The sequence below is a fragment of the Carya illinoinensis genome, chromosome 5 (genome assembly GCF_018687715.1).
Source record: "Carya illinoinensis cultivar Pawnee chromosome 5, C.illinoinensisPawnee_v1, whole genome shotgun sequence".
In the NCBI taxonomy this organism is placed as follows: Eukaryota; Viridiplantae; Streptophyta; class Magnoliopsida; order Fagales; family Juglandaceae; genus Carya; species Carya illinoinensis.
The window spans coordinates 48,840,868-48,860,945 of NC_056756.1; the positions used below are offsets into that span (position 1 = coordinate 48,840,868).

The 20,078-nt window shown below is 30.0% G+C and overlaps 1 protein-coding gene and 1 long non-coding RNA gene across 2 annotated transcripts; one reads left to right on the forward strand and one right to left on the reverse strand.

Annotated features, from left to right (window-relative positions):
* The first annotated feature begins 8,489 nt into the window (after positions 1-8,489).
* Positions 8,490-10,489, forward strand: LOC122311363. The gene is made up of 2 exons (XR_006242768.1): positions 8,490-9,416; positions 10,055-10,489. It is a non-coding gene; the product is annotated as an uncharacterized LOC122311363 (long non-coding RNA).
* A 5,421-nt stretch (positions 10,490-15,910) lies between these two features.
* Positions 15,911-16,872, reverse strand: LOC122311072 (late embryogenesis abundant protein At1g64065-like). Its single transcript, XM_043125432.1, has one exon. It carries the CDS (start codon positions 16,751-16,753, stop codon positions 16,121-16,123), a length of 633 nt encoding a protein of 210 aa, XP_042981366.1. The 5' UTR covers positions 16,754-16,872; the 3' UTR covers positions 15,911-16,120.
* Positions 16,873-20,078: the final 3,206 nt, after the last annotated feature.

Genomic DNA, 20,078 nt, shown 5'->3' on the forward strand with positions numbered 1-20,078 from the left:
ATTTCTTGTTTTTTGTATGGACAATATTTTGTGTTTTGTAAATTCAGTACTTAAGTATGAAATAGTATTGTTTTATATTTTCTAAACTAATTCTTAATTTAGATTATTCATATTATTTAATTAACCAATTTTTTATAATTACTAGTTAATCTAAATATAATTTGGCAAAAAAATTAAAAAATTAAAACCCTGTCACCGTTCGACCGATTCAAATAACGTTTGAACGGTGAATATGCATCATTCGAACGGTTATTGTTTACCGTTCAAACGGTTTATCAATTTCCCTCCAAAATAATTTTGCCTATCGCGCCAATATTACGATCAAACGGTAAAAATTAAACGTTCAAAGGGTTAATCATTAACGGTCGAACGGTTAACTTATTTGGGACAAAAAATTTTGTCCCTAAGAATACCGTTTGAACGCGTTCGAACGGTCTGGCATAACCGTCGTCATTTTGGAACGAAATTCAAATTTCGTTCCAAATTCTCACTTTTTGAGACGATTTTCAATTCGTCCCAAAGTAATTTCGTCCCAAAAAATATTTTTTGTTGTAGTGTTAGAGACTTTCAAGCCGAGTAAAATGTGTTTTTGAGTAGAATTATTAGCCGTCCGTCACTACAATACAAGAAAAATATGTATTTATGATGAGTTATTTGTAACGAAAATGATTATTTCTAACGAAAATATATTCATTTTGATAGAAAATAAGTGGCAGCAAATAAATAATTTTCTTGCAATGTGTCTTTTGTAACTCATTAGAACTTCGTTTGGTAAAGAGAAGCATCTTTCATCAACATCCAAGCTATGTATAATGATACTCAGCTGAGACAACTTACCAAGATGATCAAACTAATTAATCTACAATTGCAAATGTAATTACAAGTAATTCAATTACAAAACTCGTGAAATTATCCCCTCCAATAGAACTCCAATGGCTGACTACTCATATCAAATCATACAGATCGGTATCCTTGTATTTTGTATATACACTACAACAAAAAACATTTTTTGGGATGAAAATTTTCATCCCAAAATATATAGATTTCGCTCCGAAAGATTTTTTGGGACGAAAAAATTTCATCCCAAGGTCATCCCAACATCACTGTCCCAGAAGATATCTTGGGACAAAAATCATAATTTCGTCCCAAAATATATCTTTTGGAACGATTTTGAAATTGACCGTTCGATACCGTTCGAACGATGACATTTTTTGTCACGGTTAAAATTCATTCTAGAATAGTGTTAGAATGCTTCTCAGTTACCATTCGAACGTTAATGTATCTTTTGAACGGTTATCAAGATACATTCAAACGATCAATAGAATTTCGTTCGAACGTTAAAGGAACAGATCGAAAGGTAGAAGAGATCGAACGGTGCTGATCAATGTTCGAACGCTATGGTTATTACCTGCGTTTGAACGTTTTTTTGAGCATCTGGTATCGTTCAAACGGTTTGGTCATTAATGTTTGAACGGTACATTATCGTTTGAACGGCCTACCCATTAATGTTCGAATGTGACACGGTCATTCGAACGGATATTATTTTTATTAAAACCAATAATTATAAATAAAAAAAAAAACTAAATAGACATCCATAATATTTGAAAAACATAAATTAGGAACTGTTTAATAACTCACAAAAGTTTTATAATAAGTGAGAATAAATAAATAACCATGAGACTATTATTATTCATACATAATTAGATAATGTCATAAGTTAGACGTAAAAAATCATCAGTTGGTTGGAGGCCTGTACTGTTGCATAAGCTGTTGCATTTGGAGTTGTATATCTCTCATGAACTCTGCTTGTTCTTCTTCATGTTGTTTGAGGCGCATCTCCATGTCTTCTTGTCTCGCCAATTGAGCGTCTAACTCTTATTGTTTTGCAACCAATTCTTCAATTATGTGATTCGCATTCTCTTGCGCTGTAGAGGCAGACCCGGAAGAAGAGGAAGAGGGAGAAGGTTTTACACAGCGACCCATGGAAACCCCTCAAATATCCTGAACGTTCACCCAGAACTTGTGTAAAAATCTCAACATCATTATTTGAGGAATTTTGATCTGACACAGATTTAGCATGCAGGGCAACCATTTTATCCTACACATAAGATAAAGAGTTAATATCATCATAAATATTCAAATATATTTATTTAAAACACATTATAATACTTACATAATTTTCACGGGTATTAGGATGACTCCACTCTCCATTACGATTAGTATGTGATGCAGCATATAATTTTGTCAAATCATAATTGGCATCTAAATCTTGCTATAATAAAGATTTGTTAAGATATAAAGTCATTATGATTCATATATTCAGCTAACTATATACAAATAAAAGAATAACAATACCAATTTCTTAGAGAGGCGGTGGAAAGATCTTGAGCCTGCATGATGAGTAATCTTCAATTTTGATCTATTTGTTTTGTTTATAGAACTTGGCTCCTACATAAGGATTGAAAATATTAGAAAGCAAAATTAAAAATAGGACGACTAAAATAATTAAATTAATTATACCTTATATGATGGATCCTCAAACATGTCACAAAGTTTTTCCCAATCAGAAGGTTGCATATCTTGAAAAGGATGTTGGCGTGCTTCTTCACTATTCTCAAACTTATTATAATGCTTATGACACATGTCCACTCTGGACAATTCAAGAGTTATCAATCTTTCAATTAAGGCGGATTGATAAGTCTCGAACAGGTCTAAGGCTAATTTTGATGAACAAGCAATATAAGATATATCAATATTTAACATGTATCAAACAAACAATACAAGATATGTTAATTAAGTATTTATATTATTAAATAATTAGATAGTTGTTTTATATCTTTCAAAATATTTTATTAATTATAACTATTTGTATTTTAATTAACATTCTAGTTAATAATTATAACTATTTGTATTTTAATTAACACTTTAGTTAATAATTATAACTATTTGTATTGTAATTAACATTCTAGTTAATAATTATAACTATTTGTATTGTAATTAACATTCATTTTATTAATTATAATTCAGAATTTATATTTTAATTCAAATTCATTTGATTACTTTTAACTTTTAAGTATTTAAGTATTATTAAATATAGATTATTTATATTTTATTTAAAATTCATTTTATTAATTCAAAGATTAAGTATTTTTGTGTTATTAAAACAAAACTATTTGTATTAACCTATAGTTGAATAATTCAACTATTAAATATTTAAGTATTATTAAATCTTAGATGATTTGTAATTTAATTCATTCTCATTTGATTACTTGAATCTTTTAAGTATTTAAGTATTATTAAATGTAGATTATAAATAATTAATTTTTAATTCAATTCCTGCATTTAAATTGTTAATTATTTTAACACTGACCAACATAACGTTCAAACGGTGCTAGTCACCGTTCGATCTAAGGACATACGTTCGAACGACACACGAATACCGTTCGAACGGATTAATTCCAGATTACAGTCGTCTTCAACCTTCGAAAACCTCAACATTTACAGTCCAAATTACATCAAAAGACAGCAAACTATATGCCAAACTCATTATAGCGAACGAAAACACTTATATAAAAACTAAAATGAGAATATATTTAAGGAGAATATCTGATTTGGAGAGATAAACTGGAAAATCCACTCGTACCCAATGCCCAAAACTTAAATACCCTTCACCAAACGGTAAAAACAACATTTTAATCCGAAAATATAAGAGATTGATAGAAGTTAGTAATATTTGAGGGCTGGATTGAAGAATAATGGCGTTGGTTAGAAGAAAATGAGCGTGGGAGCGACTGGAAGTCGACTGCAACGAGTGCGAGATTGTGAGGTTCTGTCATGTAAATGTAGAACATTGACGTTCGAACGGTTATTTAATGAACGTTCGAACGTCAAATAGATTAGCGGGAAAATTTTCCCTCGCTAATTTTCACGTTTGAACGTGAAAATTGCCATTCAAACGTTTTCTTATACATTTGAACGGTTATTTTAAACCGTTCAAACGTCAAATTAAAATGTTATTTATTGTATTTGTTTTTACACTATACCTTTAAATATAATAACTTGTAAATATACTATAGTGTAGAGACATAGTAATATAACTATATAATATATAATCAAACATATATTATATAGTTTAGTAACATATATAATATAAAATATCATATTACATCTATTATTATAGTCAAGTACATATATTAACCTATTATATATAACATATATATGGTATCATAGCATAGGATTATATGTATCACATGCATATATATATATATATATAGTGTTTATTATATTATATTATTATTATAATATTATTTAATAATAGGATATCTACTATTATATATAGTGTCATCTATACTATTAGCAATTAGAGTATATTATAATGATACAAAAGTTAAAATTGAGCATATATAGTGTCATTTATAGTGTTAGAATAGAAAGTGTCATCTAATTAGCCTATAACTGCAATATAATATGAAAAATATACTAAACAAGTCATGTTATACATATACTATTAAAAATATATATATATATATTAGTTAATATCACATATAATATATATGTTATATAAATATATGAACATAGTTTCATGTATATAGTAGTCTATATTATATTAATTATACTATATAATATAACTTATACTATATACTATATAATATTCAATAGTATAATATATTTTAATTAAATATAATATAATATATACTATATATATAAAAAATTATAAATATAATATATAGTGTTTAATAATATATAACTGCATTAAATATATTGTATTTAATATATTTAACAGTTAAAATATATTATAATTGAATTAATTATTATATTTAATATAATTAATACCGAATATTGCATTTAAATAACATTTATTATCATGAAATTTGGATTAATTAGGGAAGGGTATTAATTTTCAGTTAATACGTTTGAACGGTACTGCATATATAAGGCCATCCCTATATCATTTTCACGGAAGTTTACGTCTGCATTTCCTCCGTTCTAAGCCTCCAAACCGTCAATCTCCGCCGTTGAACGTCGTCTTTGCCGCCGTCAATTAAAACCCTGGTCACCATTCGACCGTTTCAAATAACGTTTGAACGGTAAATATGCATCATTCGAACGTTTATAATTTACTGTTCGAACGGTTTGTCAATTTCCCTCCAAAATAATTTTGCCTATCGTGCCAATATTACGTTCAAACGGTAACAATTAAACGTTCAAATGATTAATCATTAACAGTCGAACGGTTAACTTATTTGGAACAAAAAATTTCGTCCCTAAGAATAGCGTTCAAACGCATTCGAACGGTCTGGCATTCCGTCGTTATTTTGGAACAAAATTCAAATTTCGTTTCAAAATCTCACTTTTTGGGAAGATTTTCAATTCGTCCCAAAGCAATTTTGTCCCAAAAAATAATTTTTGTTGTAGTGATATATATATGTGATTTGTTACAACTCCATGAGAAAATTCTATTGTGAGAGCATGAAAAATCCCTATTTTTGCGTTTATCTCTGTGCTCGTGTTAACGATGGTGATCAATGCTCTAATGAATAGTTCAATGTAAAGTGAGAAAAAAACATTAAAGGATTTATGCAGGTCTAGGGTTCAAATATATCATATAATTTTCGCTACTCAACTAAGGGTCTCAAAAGAGATCATCATCTAGTGAAATATTTGGCTCAAATGTTCTAATTATATATAGAGAAATGTTACTTATCATTCTCGCATACTACACACTAACACGTAATTTGTCATTTTTATTTTTTTATTTAAATATATATATTTACACATCAATATATATTTATGTTTAAATAGAATGAAAAAAAATAAAAAAATTACACATTGACATGTGATGTCGAGGACGATAACTATAATATTTAAAACAGAACAGTCCCTCTCCTTTTCTCCCTTCTTAATCATGTCTTTTTATTTTTTTTTCAAAAAATGATATTTGCAGTTGTGGTTGTGCAAGCGGCGTGCAGTCACTTTAAAAAAATGAATTAATATGGGATCCATATAAAAACAAAATTAAATTTTTCATCGTGGACTCTATTCTTTTTCAAAATAATTGCATAAAATTTACAATTTCACGACTGTATATAACATTGCTCATTTTTTTCATATCTATTTGCATACCTTTTTTCTGCTCCAGTGTTTGAGGTCCGATCCATGGACGTGATTCCCCTATCACGCTTTCAAATGCAACCCAATCAAGAGAATTGCAGCCCACAAATCCACCAGGCCCATCCAGCGATGCATGGCCCTGATCACCATCCACCATCGGATCATTAACTGGTTGCTGCACACCACTCTGTTGCCTTTTCTTTTTGTTTTTAGGATGCTAACCTCCCTAGAAAATTGGTCTCTTAACTATTTTCCTTCTTTTAATTTTCAATTTTCCTATTTTATTTTGTTTTCTTTGTAACTCTTTTACTTTTGTTTTTTTCGCTTGTGGTTTTATTGTTTGTAGGATTATAGCATTAATTAGCATTAGATTGGTCAAACTTTTCCTAATATCACACATTTTATCTTTTATTTATTCCACTCAAAACTTAATATAATAATAAAGTATTATTAATTACATATATATATATATATATTTTTATCATATTATGCATTTCTACCGGCCAATTTGTAATCAAATAAAATAAAAATTAAGTTTTATAATTTATAATTAGGTGCACTTTTCTCATGGTTTTATTTTTAATAACATAATGGTTATTTTGTTCAGTCTAATTAAATTATTACTTTTGGTCACAGTTGCCTTCAAAATAATTAATTTAAATGAATTAAAAGTTTATATGATGTAGGGCTACAAAGTCTTGTGAGGAAAGCGGTAGAAGAAAAGAAGAAGCTGATCGAGGAGGTTGGAGATCAAGAGAGAAGTAGAAGAAGTAAAAGCACATGATCAGATGGAGAAGATAAAGAAAATTATTTTCTCAAAAGAGTTTTGTTATTCATAAGCTCTATATACCACACAGTGTACACATCACATAATTTTTTATTTTTTTATTTTTTAAATTTTTTCTAAAAATTTTATTTAGTTTTATTCTTATTAAAATAATTAAATTATTCTACTAATCATTCATATACCACACATTTGGTAGGATAAAAAAATAACAAAAAGAATAGTATATGATATAAGAGACTTATGAATAGAATTTTTCTTCTTAAAATTGTATAATCATGAATAGTAAATATGGGAGAAATATATTGAGGAGAGAGAAATAATATAAAACTCAATTAATGATTAAGCCAATATTCCTCAACAAATATATTGAGCTATTGTAATTAATAGATAATAACAATAATGTTATATATAATCGTAAAATATGTAAACGTCGTATAATTATTTTGAAAAAATAAAACCTACCGTTAAAAAATATTTTTTTAAATATGCAATAATTGTACGACCATAACTAATATTTTTCATCAAGATTGCATCATATCTGTCTGTCTCTCCAGGTGGCTCGTCACTAGCCTCCTATGTAAGATTGGATGCCTCTCTCGTTAGGAGCTTTCGACGTTTTACCTTTTTCCATAGACGTGGGAGGGAAGATACTCATCAGCCGTGTCTCACCCTAGACAACTCTAGTGCACATCTAACTCTAGATTCTCATCCACCGTGTTTCATATTTTCCTTTCAACAGGCCAAGTCACCTTCTTGATAGCATATCGAGTGCAAAAGAAGACAAAACTATTGGCAAAAAGACTACCGTACGTGGGCTGCCATACTTGAACCTAAGATGTCAAACTATGATGTCTAAAATATGAGAAAGATGTGATAGATAGCACTCATTGGTTGACTTGGTCAAACATGTTAGCGGGTCAAAAGTTGAAATGTCTGTTTTGCCTGTTTTTGGCGTCTTGTCAGTCAAGCCATTTAGAAGACGATATATAGGAAAATATTTTAGCCAATTATATAAAAGAATTTATAAATTCCATTCATATAAAAATAGATCTTATTATATATTCTTTTTTAACAAATTACATATTCAATAAAGTAGGCCTAAGATATCAATTACAAAAAATAAAAATATGATATTTAGAATCTCTTGTAAAGAAGACATTAGAGTGACCATCTCTAATTTTATTTAATTATAAATCTTTAAATTAGTTTTCAATATTACTAATTTTAAAATTATATAAATCAAGTTAATCTTTTTAATTAATATATTAATATAAAATTATCTTAAAGTAGATGTAGTCAAATTATAAAATTAATTTTATTATAAAATAAATCTAATAAATTTTGTAAAATTATATTAATTTATAAATTTATAAAATATATTTCTCTATAATAATAAGCGCATATTCCGCTTCTACATGAAGGAACAGTAAATTCACACATTCCATTTTTTCTTCTGTATTTATTGCATAGTTACTTTTTTAACCTTTTGTTTTCTTCCTTTGTGTCTATTTATATAAGGATGTTTTGTTCTTTAGTGAGGTTGTGTCAGTGATATTTTTTCAGAAAAATTTCAGACCACACAAATCTTTCATTCTCAACTTTGTATTCCTCCCAAGTTCTCTCTCTAAATTCAGACCCATCATCTATTCCCTCTCTATCTCGCGACTCTCGATTTCTCTTCATCTTGTTGAAACCCAAAGCACCAAAACTGTGAAATTTTAAAATTTTTGAGATTTGCTTGGTCAACTGCTAATGGGAGGGGTAGAGATAGGCTTCTAGAGAGATTTCAGAGGTTCGTGGTCTATATATTATATGAGATTTGGTGCTCAAGCCCTCTAATAAACATAGACCCAGGTCTCTGATGTCGTTCCTCAGCACTTTTTATTATTATTTGCAGTCCAGATCTGTAATAGAATCCTTAAGTTAGTAAAGGAAATTTTTACCCATTATGCACAGATCTGTGATAGAATCCTCAGCACCAATGAGCTCAGCAAACCTCTACCTCCACCCTTTTTGAAGCACCAAATTTCACAGTAGAACCTCAAGACCCGAGTGGGAATCAATGCAAGCGAAAGTTGAGAAAAGTTGGCATTAGAAGAAGAATCAAAAGATGACCCAAAGTTCTGCTTTTTCTCCTACCCACAAAAAAACATAGATATGAGACCCACGAAGACGACCCCTCTACTAATTTCATTTTGGTGTTGGTTTCTATCTTCTTCACCTCCTCTGATTTTTTTTTTCTTCCATTCACGTCCTCTGATTTATTTGCTTTTGAGTCTCACGGGGTGACAAAGCGCGGTGCACGGTGGCATCGTGACAAGTGGCGACTGAAGCAAGTGAGGGAGGTCGGCAGCCACGAAGACTGTAATATGAAATAGGGAGATGAGAGAGACCGAGGGAAAGTGAGACACAGGAGGAGCGAGAAAAGAAACCGACCGGCGAGGAACAACGATGGCTACAGCTTGTTGCATACAACGGAAACAGAAATTGCAGAAGAGAGAGAGGCGTGGAGCTGCTGGTTTGTTTGCCATAATGACTCAATGTCTTTTTATTTAAGTTAAAACCACAAGCACGAGGCAAGGGATGAGTAAAAGTTTTTGGTTAACTGTCTAACCCCTTTGACTATCAGGCAGCTTGGGCATGAGATTTTGAAGAGGATATCATTGTTTTTTTTGTTGAATTAAATAAAAAAAAAATTAGATTCTTTTGATAATTTGACTTTTACATGAGATTTGGATTTCAAAGTGAATATTAAATAATCTAGTATAAATGTACATGATTTAACTCATGGTTATTTTGAGTAACAAGAATTTTAATTAGATATGTTTGATGTAAATAGGTGCGGTGTTTATTGTTTGCTTAGTCATCACATGCAGGTGAGTATTAATGCTTTTAGGCTATGCTTTAGATAATGGCTTTCTTTTCTCCTCGTCAGTGATGTTCTATTCTTTCTAAAATAATTGAGAGATCCTGTTTCTTGTTCTTGGTTTATCATTTGTAGTTTTTGGAGTTCAGCAATTATTTTTCTCGTGTTAGCAATGATTCTTGTAGATCTCATCGTAATTTTCTTCCTTTATACTAGGTTTTTAACTTCGAAATGGTGATGTTAATTATTGCTTAATCAATTTGTTGTTTTCCTTTTATTTCGCTTACAAGATTACACGGTTTCTTATTATGATGGATTTGAGGCGGAAAATCCCTCTCTTACCTGCTGTTGAGCAGTGTATAGCGATGTTACTGATTGCTGAACGTGTCAGTGGTGCCGGCGTCACAGACGATAGACTTACAAATGATGTACAACGTGCAGGGATGGGACCCGTACTCCTACGCATTCGAGGCGGATGAGGAAGAGGTGAGTTTGGTTTTTAGGAATCTGGGCATGGAGGATGACCCTGCTTGTGGGCCCATCATTGACGATATTGCCATCAAAAAGCTCTTCACTTTCGATAGACCCAAAGATATCCCTTTCTTTGCCTCTCTCTCATCTTTGGCAGGACAAAAGTCAAAAATCTAAACTTAAAAGCTAAAGCTGGACGGTGGTTGGAATAATTTTCGGATCTCATTTTTATCTAAATATATTTTTTAAATTTATTAGCTTGTCTTCATATTTTCTTCTTCTTGCTTGACTCGCTATTTATTTTTAATAGTTGGTAGATCCAACAGAGAATCGTTATAAAGACAGCAGCAATAATATATATCAATCTAATATAATTGATTAAAAAATAAATTTTATTAAAAATAGTATTAATTTAAATTTTAAATATAAATAAATTAATATGACTATCCTTAAAAATAGTAAAACTCTTAAATTTTCCTTTTAGGTAGTGTTAGTTGTGGGAGCTAGAAAAGATAATACCAAAGACAATGAATTTATATTCTAAATCATCACCTAATAAATTTGACTATACATAGTACTTTAATTTTCTTGATGGTGGGCCAAATACAAAAAAAATGACGAGCAACTTCCTATCTCAATTGCTTTAAAGTGAATTGCAGTTCATACATAATAATATATCAATTGCTTTCAAGCGAGTTGTTGTTACAAACAGCCTCTGCGTAATTAGTCAAAGAAGGCGGCCACAAAATTCTTCAACAATAATTTATAAATTATAGGATTTCTTTTATAAACTTGACAATAAAAATAAAATAAAATCATAATGTGGACCACTTCTTGAGATAAGTCAATCAATCATTCAATTATTATTATTATTATTATTATTATTATTATTATTATCCAAAGACAATGGATTTGATGTATTTACGATTAATGGCGACAGTCCTATTCTTTGTCCTCTTTATAATTATTTAGTTCCTTTAGGACCAATTTGTCAAAAGTTAAATCGTCTATGTCAATGGTCTGATCATTAGGAAAAGTAGTTGAAATTAACAGTTCCGAATCAACTTCAGTTTCACTCGAAATCGAAACTTAAAATATGGAAAATCAGTCGGCAAGAGCAAAAAACAACGACAAATTAGGAAAAAAGTAGACATGATTAAAAATAATAAATTTAAAAAAAAATCGTCTAACCACTATAATGAGTTGATACCTTGGTTGTCGTTAATCTTGATTCCACTACTATTATTATATCACTCCTAATCATCCCCCACTACCATTAATTAATTAATTAATTTTCAAGTTTTCAACTATCAAGAGTAATAGTCTACTGCATATGCATGCTAGCTAGCTACCTAGCAACGTCAGTTGTGATGCATATATGTATGAGTCTCTTAATTCCTACAATGAGTTTAATTAATTGGTCTACCTCTTGCCAATGCCAAGCAAGCAGCTCGCTCAGTACTTAGTGTGAAAAAGAGAATTAAAAAAATAAAAAATAAAATTGCAAGCGCGCCCACATATATATATATATATATATATAATTTTAAATATAAATCCATCATTCAATATACTATATAACATCTATTTTTTTAATTTTTTAATTTTTTATTAAATATTTAGTATATGAATAATAAATAAAAAATTAAATTAATTTTAAAAAATAAATCTAAAAAAATTTAAAAAAGAATTTAAAAAATAAAAATATCAAATATGTGGTGTACGAGACTCGTTGTATGATCACCAATACAAAAGAATGTTGAAATCAAATGTTGAAGGGATCAAGAATGGATGCAGACGTTGAGACAGAGGAGGGATACAAAAATAGTTGGGGGGACATACATCTTGAAATTTGCGATCGACGATTATTTTGAAAATGATATATATAATATAATATTACCCCACAAAAAAAAAAAAAATTCATCCGTGATGATCTATCGATCGATCGTTTCGTTTTGATCTTATCATCATCATGTATAGCTAATAACATCATTAATTACAGCTAGCTAGCTGGCTACTACCTTATCAACATGCTGTCTTTTTTAATACTTATTTCGTTTCCATTGAACAGACAATACCTATATATATAATTAATTATCCTTTGAATGATTGATTAATAATGAATGGGTAGCATAATGTATTAAATATGATGTTATATCATGTTGATGGTGTTGCAAGTAGAGTAATTAATCTAGGGATCTAATGGATAGAAGACAAACTTAGTCGAGCATCCAAACAAGTCTTAATTCACCAAAAAGCAAAACCGAAAACTACTTTAAGGACGCCTGGTTTTCATTTAGTGGGAGAGAATCTACTTCTCAGCACAAATACATTGCATGTGAATTTCTCTTGTGTGTATTGTCACGTACACAAACCTCACACATTCCTCTCACGAAATAAAAGTGTTCTCCATTGACCCACCTCGACTCCTATCATTTCGCTTATCACATTCTCTTTCCTCTCACTTATTTTCTCTACTTTTTTTTCCCTTATCTCATAGAATTTGAATGTGGGTTCCGTTTTTGTTGATAAAGCTCTGTACGAAGAGATTTTGGCCGTTGTCTTCTTTGGTTTTCTCTTTTTTGTTCTGTTTGAAGGGTTTTCTGATGGAAAACGGTGCGAATTCGACCTCCCGGGATTTTTTCAGCTGTACCCATGTCTAACATCTTCGGTTTCGGTGGTAAACTCTCGATTACCTTAGAAAAACATAAATGATATACTTTAAGTGTTCTTCTAAATAACATACTTAGTAAAGAATTCATCAAAATTAAGCCGTTAACCTCTCTCTCTTTCTCTCTTTTTCAACAAAAACGGTAACCCTCTGTTTTAGACCAGACAACTCTGATCCGTAAGATTTTTACAGGTCTTCTGTAACTTTCAGGCAACGCAGCTATGATACTGCATCGCTCTTCTGTAACTGTCAGGCGCCGCAGAACTATGATGCTATATCTCTTGTCTCTTGTAGAGAGATACTTCACGAAAGATGTTGTGAAGCAATAGAGAGATATTTTGTCATAATTTTATCTATAAAAGAATTATTCAGCTCATCTTCTTTCGCATCTCATCTTCTTAACTTTTCTTAATTTAGTCTGCATTTTTACTCTGCAATCTCTTTCTGCATTCTCACTCTGCAATGGCTCAACAATCTTCTCATAACCAATATATGAGGTATTCTGCATCTCGTTCACCAGTTGTTTCTACTTCTACCGTAGGTGCTATAATGCAATACAATAATGATCTGACTAATAAGTCAGATGATGAAATTATCTACGACCTTGTGAGTCTCGGTACCCGATACTCATAAACCATTGTCGCATTTTCTCAACGGCTACAATCCAAGATTAGTGGGGTTGACAAATTCAACGAGAATATTTCTATCCTTCAACGGCTTCTTCTGGAGTCCAACATGAAGATAGAAGCACTAAAGTAAGAGAATAAAAATTTAAAATTCTTGCTTGAATCTTCTTTTCGATTGTCTACTTCTTTAGATAGGAGGGGCATGCAAATTTTTGAAGAGCAAGAACGTTTAAACAATGAGGCAAAGTGTCTCAAATTTCTGTAATTTTGTTTCGAGATAATAAAATAATACTTTACAAATATTCATAATTGTGTTTCTATCTTCTGTTAGATCTTCTATGTGTTCCATTTTATTTCTCTTTTAATAATGCACACTTTCTTACAAAACCGTAATATGAATCTGAAATACTAATTGTATTTAAAATATGATATTTTAGATCTAATAATTTCATTTATCTCCTCCATGAATGTTTTCTAAATCTCAATTGAAGCTTGTCATTTTACAAATTTTTTAGTTACAGTTCACTTGTAAAATCTTTGCTTGTTATTTGAAAAAATTCCAGTGGATCAAGATATCAACAATCATGACAGTGTTGATGCTCTCCTTCTAAATTGGTTGATTCACATTAATAACCTCAGTTGTTTCAGTATACTAAATGAGATGTACTTATTTCTTCTGTTCTTTATTTTAAGGCATTTCATAAGTTTGAATTTGACGATGTACGAAACCTTGCTGCTAAGTTTTGTGGTCACATTCACCCCTAAGTATCAACAACTATGCCCAACCTTGTTATTAGTGCATCTTATTTGGCTCATACTTGAGACTGTTTGATTATTTGATTATGTTCCTGTTAGGAAAAAATTTTAATTTCAATAAAACTCTAATTTTAATTCCTCCAAATTTGTATCATTTTTACTTATTTGTTTTTGACTTAATACTTTAATAATAGAAAGTAATTATTACTATAATTATTATCTTTTCATGCATTTTATTTATTCAAATATTGGTATTTATTTTAAAAAATTTTGATAGTTATATGGTAATATTGTATCTAATAAAAAATAAATATTATATCTAATGAACATATTTTTTATTAGATATAATATTTTTTTACTTTCTACTAAAAAAACGTGCCTTTACGTAAAGTGCCAACTAGTATATATATATATATAAAAAGTGTATATTTGTAGCGCAACTACTTGCGCTAGTATGTATATATATATAAAGTGCCAACTACTTGCGCTACACTTTATATATATATATATATTTTTTTTTTCCTCTCAAAAAAAATATATATATATAAAAAGTGTAGCGCAAGTAGACCGCACTGCTAGCCTATATTTGTACACATTAATTGCCGCCTGTCCCATCCGCCTCACCTCAACCATTTATTGTTTACGTTGACGACTCAAATGGGAAAATAAATAAATTATGAAGTGCATTTTGGTCATTCTAATTAAGTTTGGGCTTGTCGTCCAAATAACATTCAATCTATCCGGCGGTGACCATTTGCTCAATCTACAGTTAATTGATGTTGGAACAGACACATTCAAGAATAAATCTTTTTATGACATTATTCGATGGGGCATGGCCTGTAGACTAATTATTTTCAGAACGGTTACATATATGGTCTAGTATCGTAAATATACCCAATATCGTCTTGTTGATTTTAATACCACTTGTTGGACCCATATGATCAGCTACCAATTTATCTACAACTCAGTATTATTATCAGTCAAGATATAGGTATGATCATGTCTTCTATTACAATTGATATCACACTCGGCCCGTAGACATATTCTTAGATTGATTGCAAAAGGCCTCTCAGATTTTTTGTCAATCCTACTGTTCACATACCTTTAGGACAGGTTTAGACCAACACATCTCAATTTAAAATTTTCAACTCAAAATTTTTATCTTATCATTATATATTTTTTAAATTTCAATATAAAATATAATAAACAATTTAATTTTTTTAAAATTTTAAAACAATAATAATACTCAAAAATAATATTTTAAATTTTTATCTTTACTCAAAATTATCATCTTATTTACCAAACCAGCCCTTAGTTTGCTGAAGTTAAATATTGTGTTACATGCTCTAAATCGAGGATAGTTTTAGAAGTTTTGTTACGTACAAACAAATTCGCATACTAATCTGCATATTAATACCAATTCCTTTATATTCAAAATTTAAATTAGCACTATTTTTAATAAAATTTACTTTTTGACTAATCACATTAGGTTAGTGCATATAATAGTGCGTAGTTGTACTTACAATTAGATTTTTCCTAATTTCAAAGCTTCTGTCAGCTGGTGGCCGGGCCTAATTAGTTTTGATGCTTTAATTAGGCTTTAGAGATGAAAAACTGCTGAGTAATTGAATTTAAGCTCTAAACTGATAGATTAAATACTTTTTAAGGATACTTGAAAACAGGCAGAATATCAAGGGGCTATATACAGGCAGTATCAACAAAAGTGGTACTAGTCCGTAGCTCGGTTCAAGATTGGAAAGATCAAAAGAAACCAATAAGAGGGGGGGAAGGACAAGTTCTAAAACTGAAAGTAAGCACATTACCTAATAAGAGCATCACGTGCATGTCAAATTCTCGATTTGATGCATTCCGAGATTAACATACACGGTGCAATTCATCTGAGCAGATTTCTTCTTCTTGAAAACCTTCATCAGGTGTACCTTTCCCTCCAACTTTGAGGAGATAGTCAGTGGCAAACGACCATAAACTATATCACTTGTTAATGCAGGATTGTTGTTGGATGAACTCAATACTACTGTAGCATTTACCTTTTTGGTTGATCGAGCCCTGACTCGTGCATCGTTGATATTGGCCTCACCAACACGCACCCCGTTTTGGGCAAATCGAACGGTGCCATATTCATATTTGAAGTGACCAAAATTGGTGTTCTTTACTGTGAATTGAGCATTCATCTGCAAGTTATACGAAGAGTTCGTGACATCAAAATTGCCAGTAAATGAGGCAGCACGAACCCGGAACTTTGGACTTTTGATGCGCATCACGGTTAAGGCAAAGCCCAATATGATTATGGTTTGGAAAACAGCGAAAGCAGCAATATATGCTATGCACTTCATACGCTTCTTTTTGCGCTGCTTGTCGGGGTGTGCCCTGACCGCCTCCGCGTCACTTCGGACGTATCCATTGGCCGGTGCCAAGGGATAGGGTGATTGTTCCTTTTCTGCCATCATTCTGTCGTTCTTCGTCGAGTGTGTGAGTTTTGCCTTTTGAGTTCTACTTAATTTCTCAAGTTGAGGGTGGTTTTGCAAATGGCAATGGTGGGAGCAGTTTTGTGTGTTGTGTGTATATATATATATATATATATAGAGAGAGAGAGAGAGAGAAAGAGAGAGGAGCTTGCGTTTGAATATAAAAAGTTGCAATTACTCGGCGTATTAGTATTGGACTCATTAAATTTATTTTTAAAATTTGATAAAAAGTATAAATTTTTCATAAATTTAAAACATTTATATCTATAATTTCACATTGAATTAGCCATTAGATTCATCAAAATAATAATATAATAATATTATTTTTTAATAATAATATTTTTATTTTTTTTCTTCATATTTTATAATTATGCTAACCATATGGACATTAATAGTTTAATTTAGTACTTAAATAATTAATTCCCAAATAATTTAGAATAAAATAAAATAAAATTATTATCTATTAAAATTAGAATAAAATATTAGTTTGAAAGTAGAATAGTAGACCTTCAAATTTGAAGGAAGAGTAATAATTACTGTAACTCAAAACTTCTCAAATACCCATTTGATGAATTCAATGCAAATTTATTTTAAATAAATTCATCAAAATTTAAAGATACATTGACTTTTGATGAAGCCAATGCTAATGTTCTTAGAAGATGAAATAAAAAAATATTTCCCTTTGAAAATATATGCACAGCAGTGTGGTATTGGTTTATGCATATGTATGTAAAAATACATTTTCATAATATGACCTTAAATTTTACTATATTAAATTACGCATTTTCATATTTATATATAGTTATGAACATTATTTATATAAATTTAGAGATAAACTATTCACCCTAAAAATTTTATTTTATTAATTATTTTTCTCTTCTCTCACTCATTTCCTCTTCTCTCTGTCTTAACAACATAACAAATCTTCACTTTTACATTCATTTTATTATTATTATTATAATATATTATATTATTAATATCAAATATATGTAATAGATGCTAATTACAAAATATATATATAAATTAATTTTAAAAAAAATTAAAAATAATAAAAAAATAATATTTTATTATAATTTTGACACAAATATACATAATTCAATTTGAAAATTTTATTTAGCAAAATCAATTTTTAGAAGAAGTGTTTTTGTGTATGCATATATAAATCAATGCAAATCTACTCGCAATGACAAAGCATCGTTTTCTAGTTAGCTGGGCCCACTTCTTTGTTTTTTCCCTAACACAAAACGCGTACGGTGGCTTTCAAAATTGACATCTTGGGGTTTGTGTTGAAGTTTGGGGCAGTTGATGTATACTTTTCAAAGATAATCTTTGTGAGCCATAGTCAACACGCTTGGAATCTTCTATGGGGATCACGAGAAGATCGGAATCACAGCATATGTACTGCAGGGGCGGCTTAACGTGTTCGATCTGAGGCATCAGGTGGGTTAATAAATTATGGAAAATTTTATGTATAGTTATTTTTGTAAAATTTTTTATGTATTTTAGTGATATAATTAGTTGTGTATTAAAAAAAATTAATCTAATCAATCATATCAATAGAGTGTGTAGAAAATGCATAAAAATGACTGTACATACCATTACTCATAAATTATATAACATCAATTATTTTATGCTAGTTTATCGTATTTGGCCAAACATTTTTGGTAGCCCTTCTTTTTTTTTTTTTTTGTCTAAAATTCAATTAGTCAGATTGGAGTCATTGGACCAAGATATTTGGCTATCTTGGGATGTTTTTCATTTTGTCTATTACATTCAAAAAGTATTCCCACGTTAAATTTGTCAAATGTTATCTATATAATAATAAAATATTATTATTTTTTATCTAATTTATTTTTATCATATTTTACATTTTATCAATCATAAGTTAATTAATGAATATATTCTAATATTTTTATTATTTAAAAAATAAAATAATTCAAGGACTTGGTAAATGATCTACAAAGCCATAATTGTTTCCCTTTAATATAGCTACAACTAAAATATCTTCGCAAATAGATTTACAAAGCCATGTCTTTCCGAAAGTTTTAATGGTAGCAATGCAAATAAGAAATCTTTAACGCCTAACCTAGTATATTTTTATCATGCTTTTTCCATTAGGTGTAGTGGTGTCAGAATGTTAGACTTGCTTCTCCATCAACTATATTGATCATGACCATTTCCTCTAGCATGAAATGTGTATTTTCTAAATGGAACATGATGTCTAGCTCACAATGCAAATTTGTGAGGAAAGAAGTAGGAAAAACCAAATTAACTTCTTTGAAGGTAAGGATGGAAAACTGAGTTCAGGAAATAGGAAATGAAAACAATATTGGTAAGATATTATTGAGATCGGACTTACCACATTTCCAAAATGTCGGCGTATTGTTTCAACCAAAGGTGGATGAACTCCAAAATTGCGAGTTCATTTTACAACATGTAAAACAACAAAGTGGAATGAATATCAAGAAAGACATGATTGTAGACATCTAGGGAAAAGTTTGAAATCAGAAAGTTTTCTAATAATGTATTAGACAGAGTTGTTAGTTGAGTTTGAATAAATAAAGAATGGCTTTCAAGTTGGCTAACTTCAAAATCAACTCATCTATCTCTATGAAAAGGTCTCTATGCTTTTCATAACAAAGAACTTTCTCTCTTTCCACCCCCACATGGAGTTGAAAACTCTACATCCAATCAAAGTGTTCATGATGCCGAATAGAATAATGATTATTCTACATAATAGTTTTAAAAAATAATTCATAGGGAAGAATACGAGAGAATCATCTAAAAACATAGAGAAATATCTCCTATGTTCAATTCATAATTATCAAATAAAAACATATCGAAAATTAGCCCACAAGTCGGATTGTATAACTGAAAATTGTCCACATCAGAATTTTACCAAAAATAGCACAATTCCAATAATCATACCAAAATTAAATACGTAATAAAATAAGTAATCTGTTAAAAATCTGGCTTAAATCGGATTTAAAATCACTTCCTGACGATAAATGAAATATTATCATAAAAGGAAAAAAAAAAACTAAAAATGAGGATTTGGAAGGGAAAAAAGTGAATTTTAACCTTGAAAAAGTTACTCACAACGTGTGCGCTGAAAAGAACTTTTTAAATTGGGGTTATTTGTGCAGTTTTGATACTCATATCCAAAATTATGGTCAAAATACTCAAACGTACCCAAAACTGTCCAAATTAAGAAAAGATCACAATACCTACCATCTTTGTGCTGATCTGCCAACTCAAGGTATCTCAATGCTATCAATGTGCCATCTAACAACTTAACATCATTTGA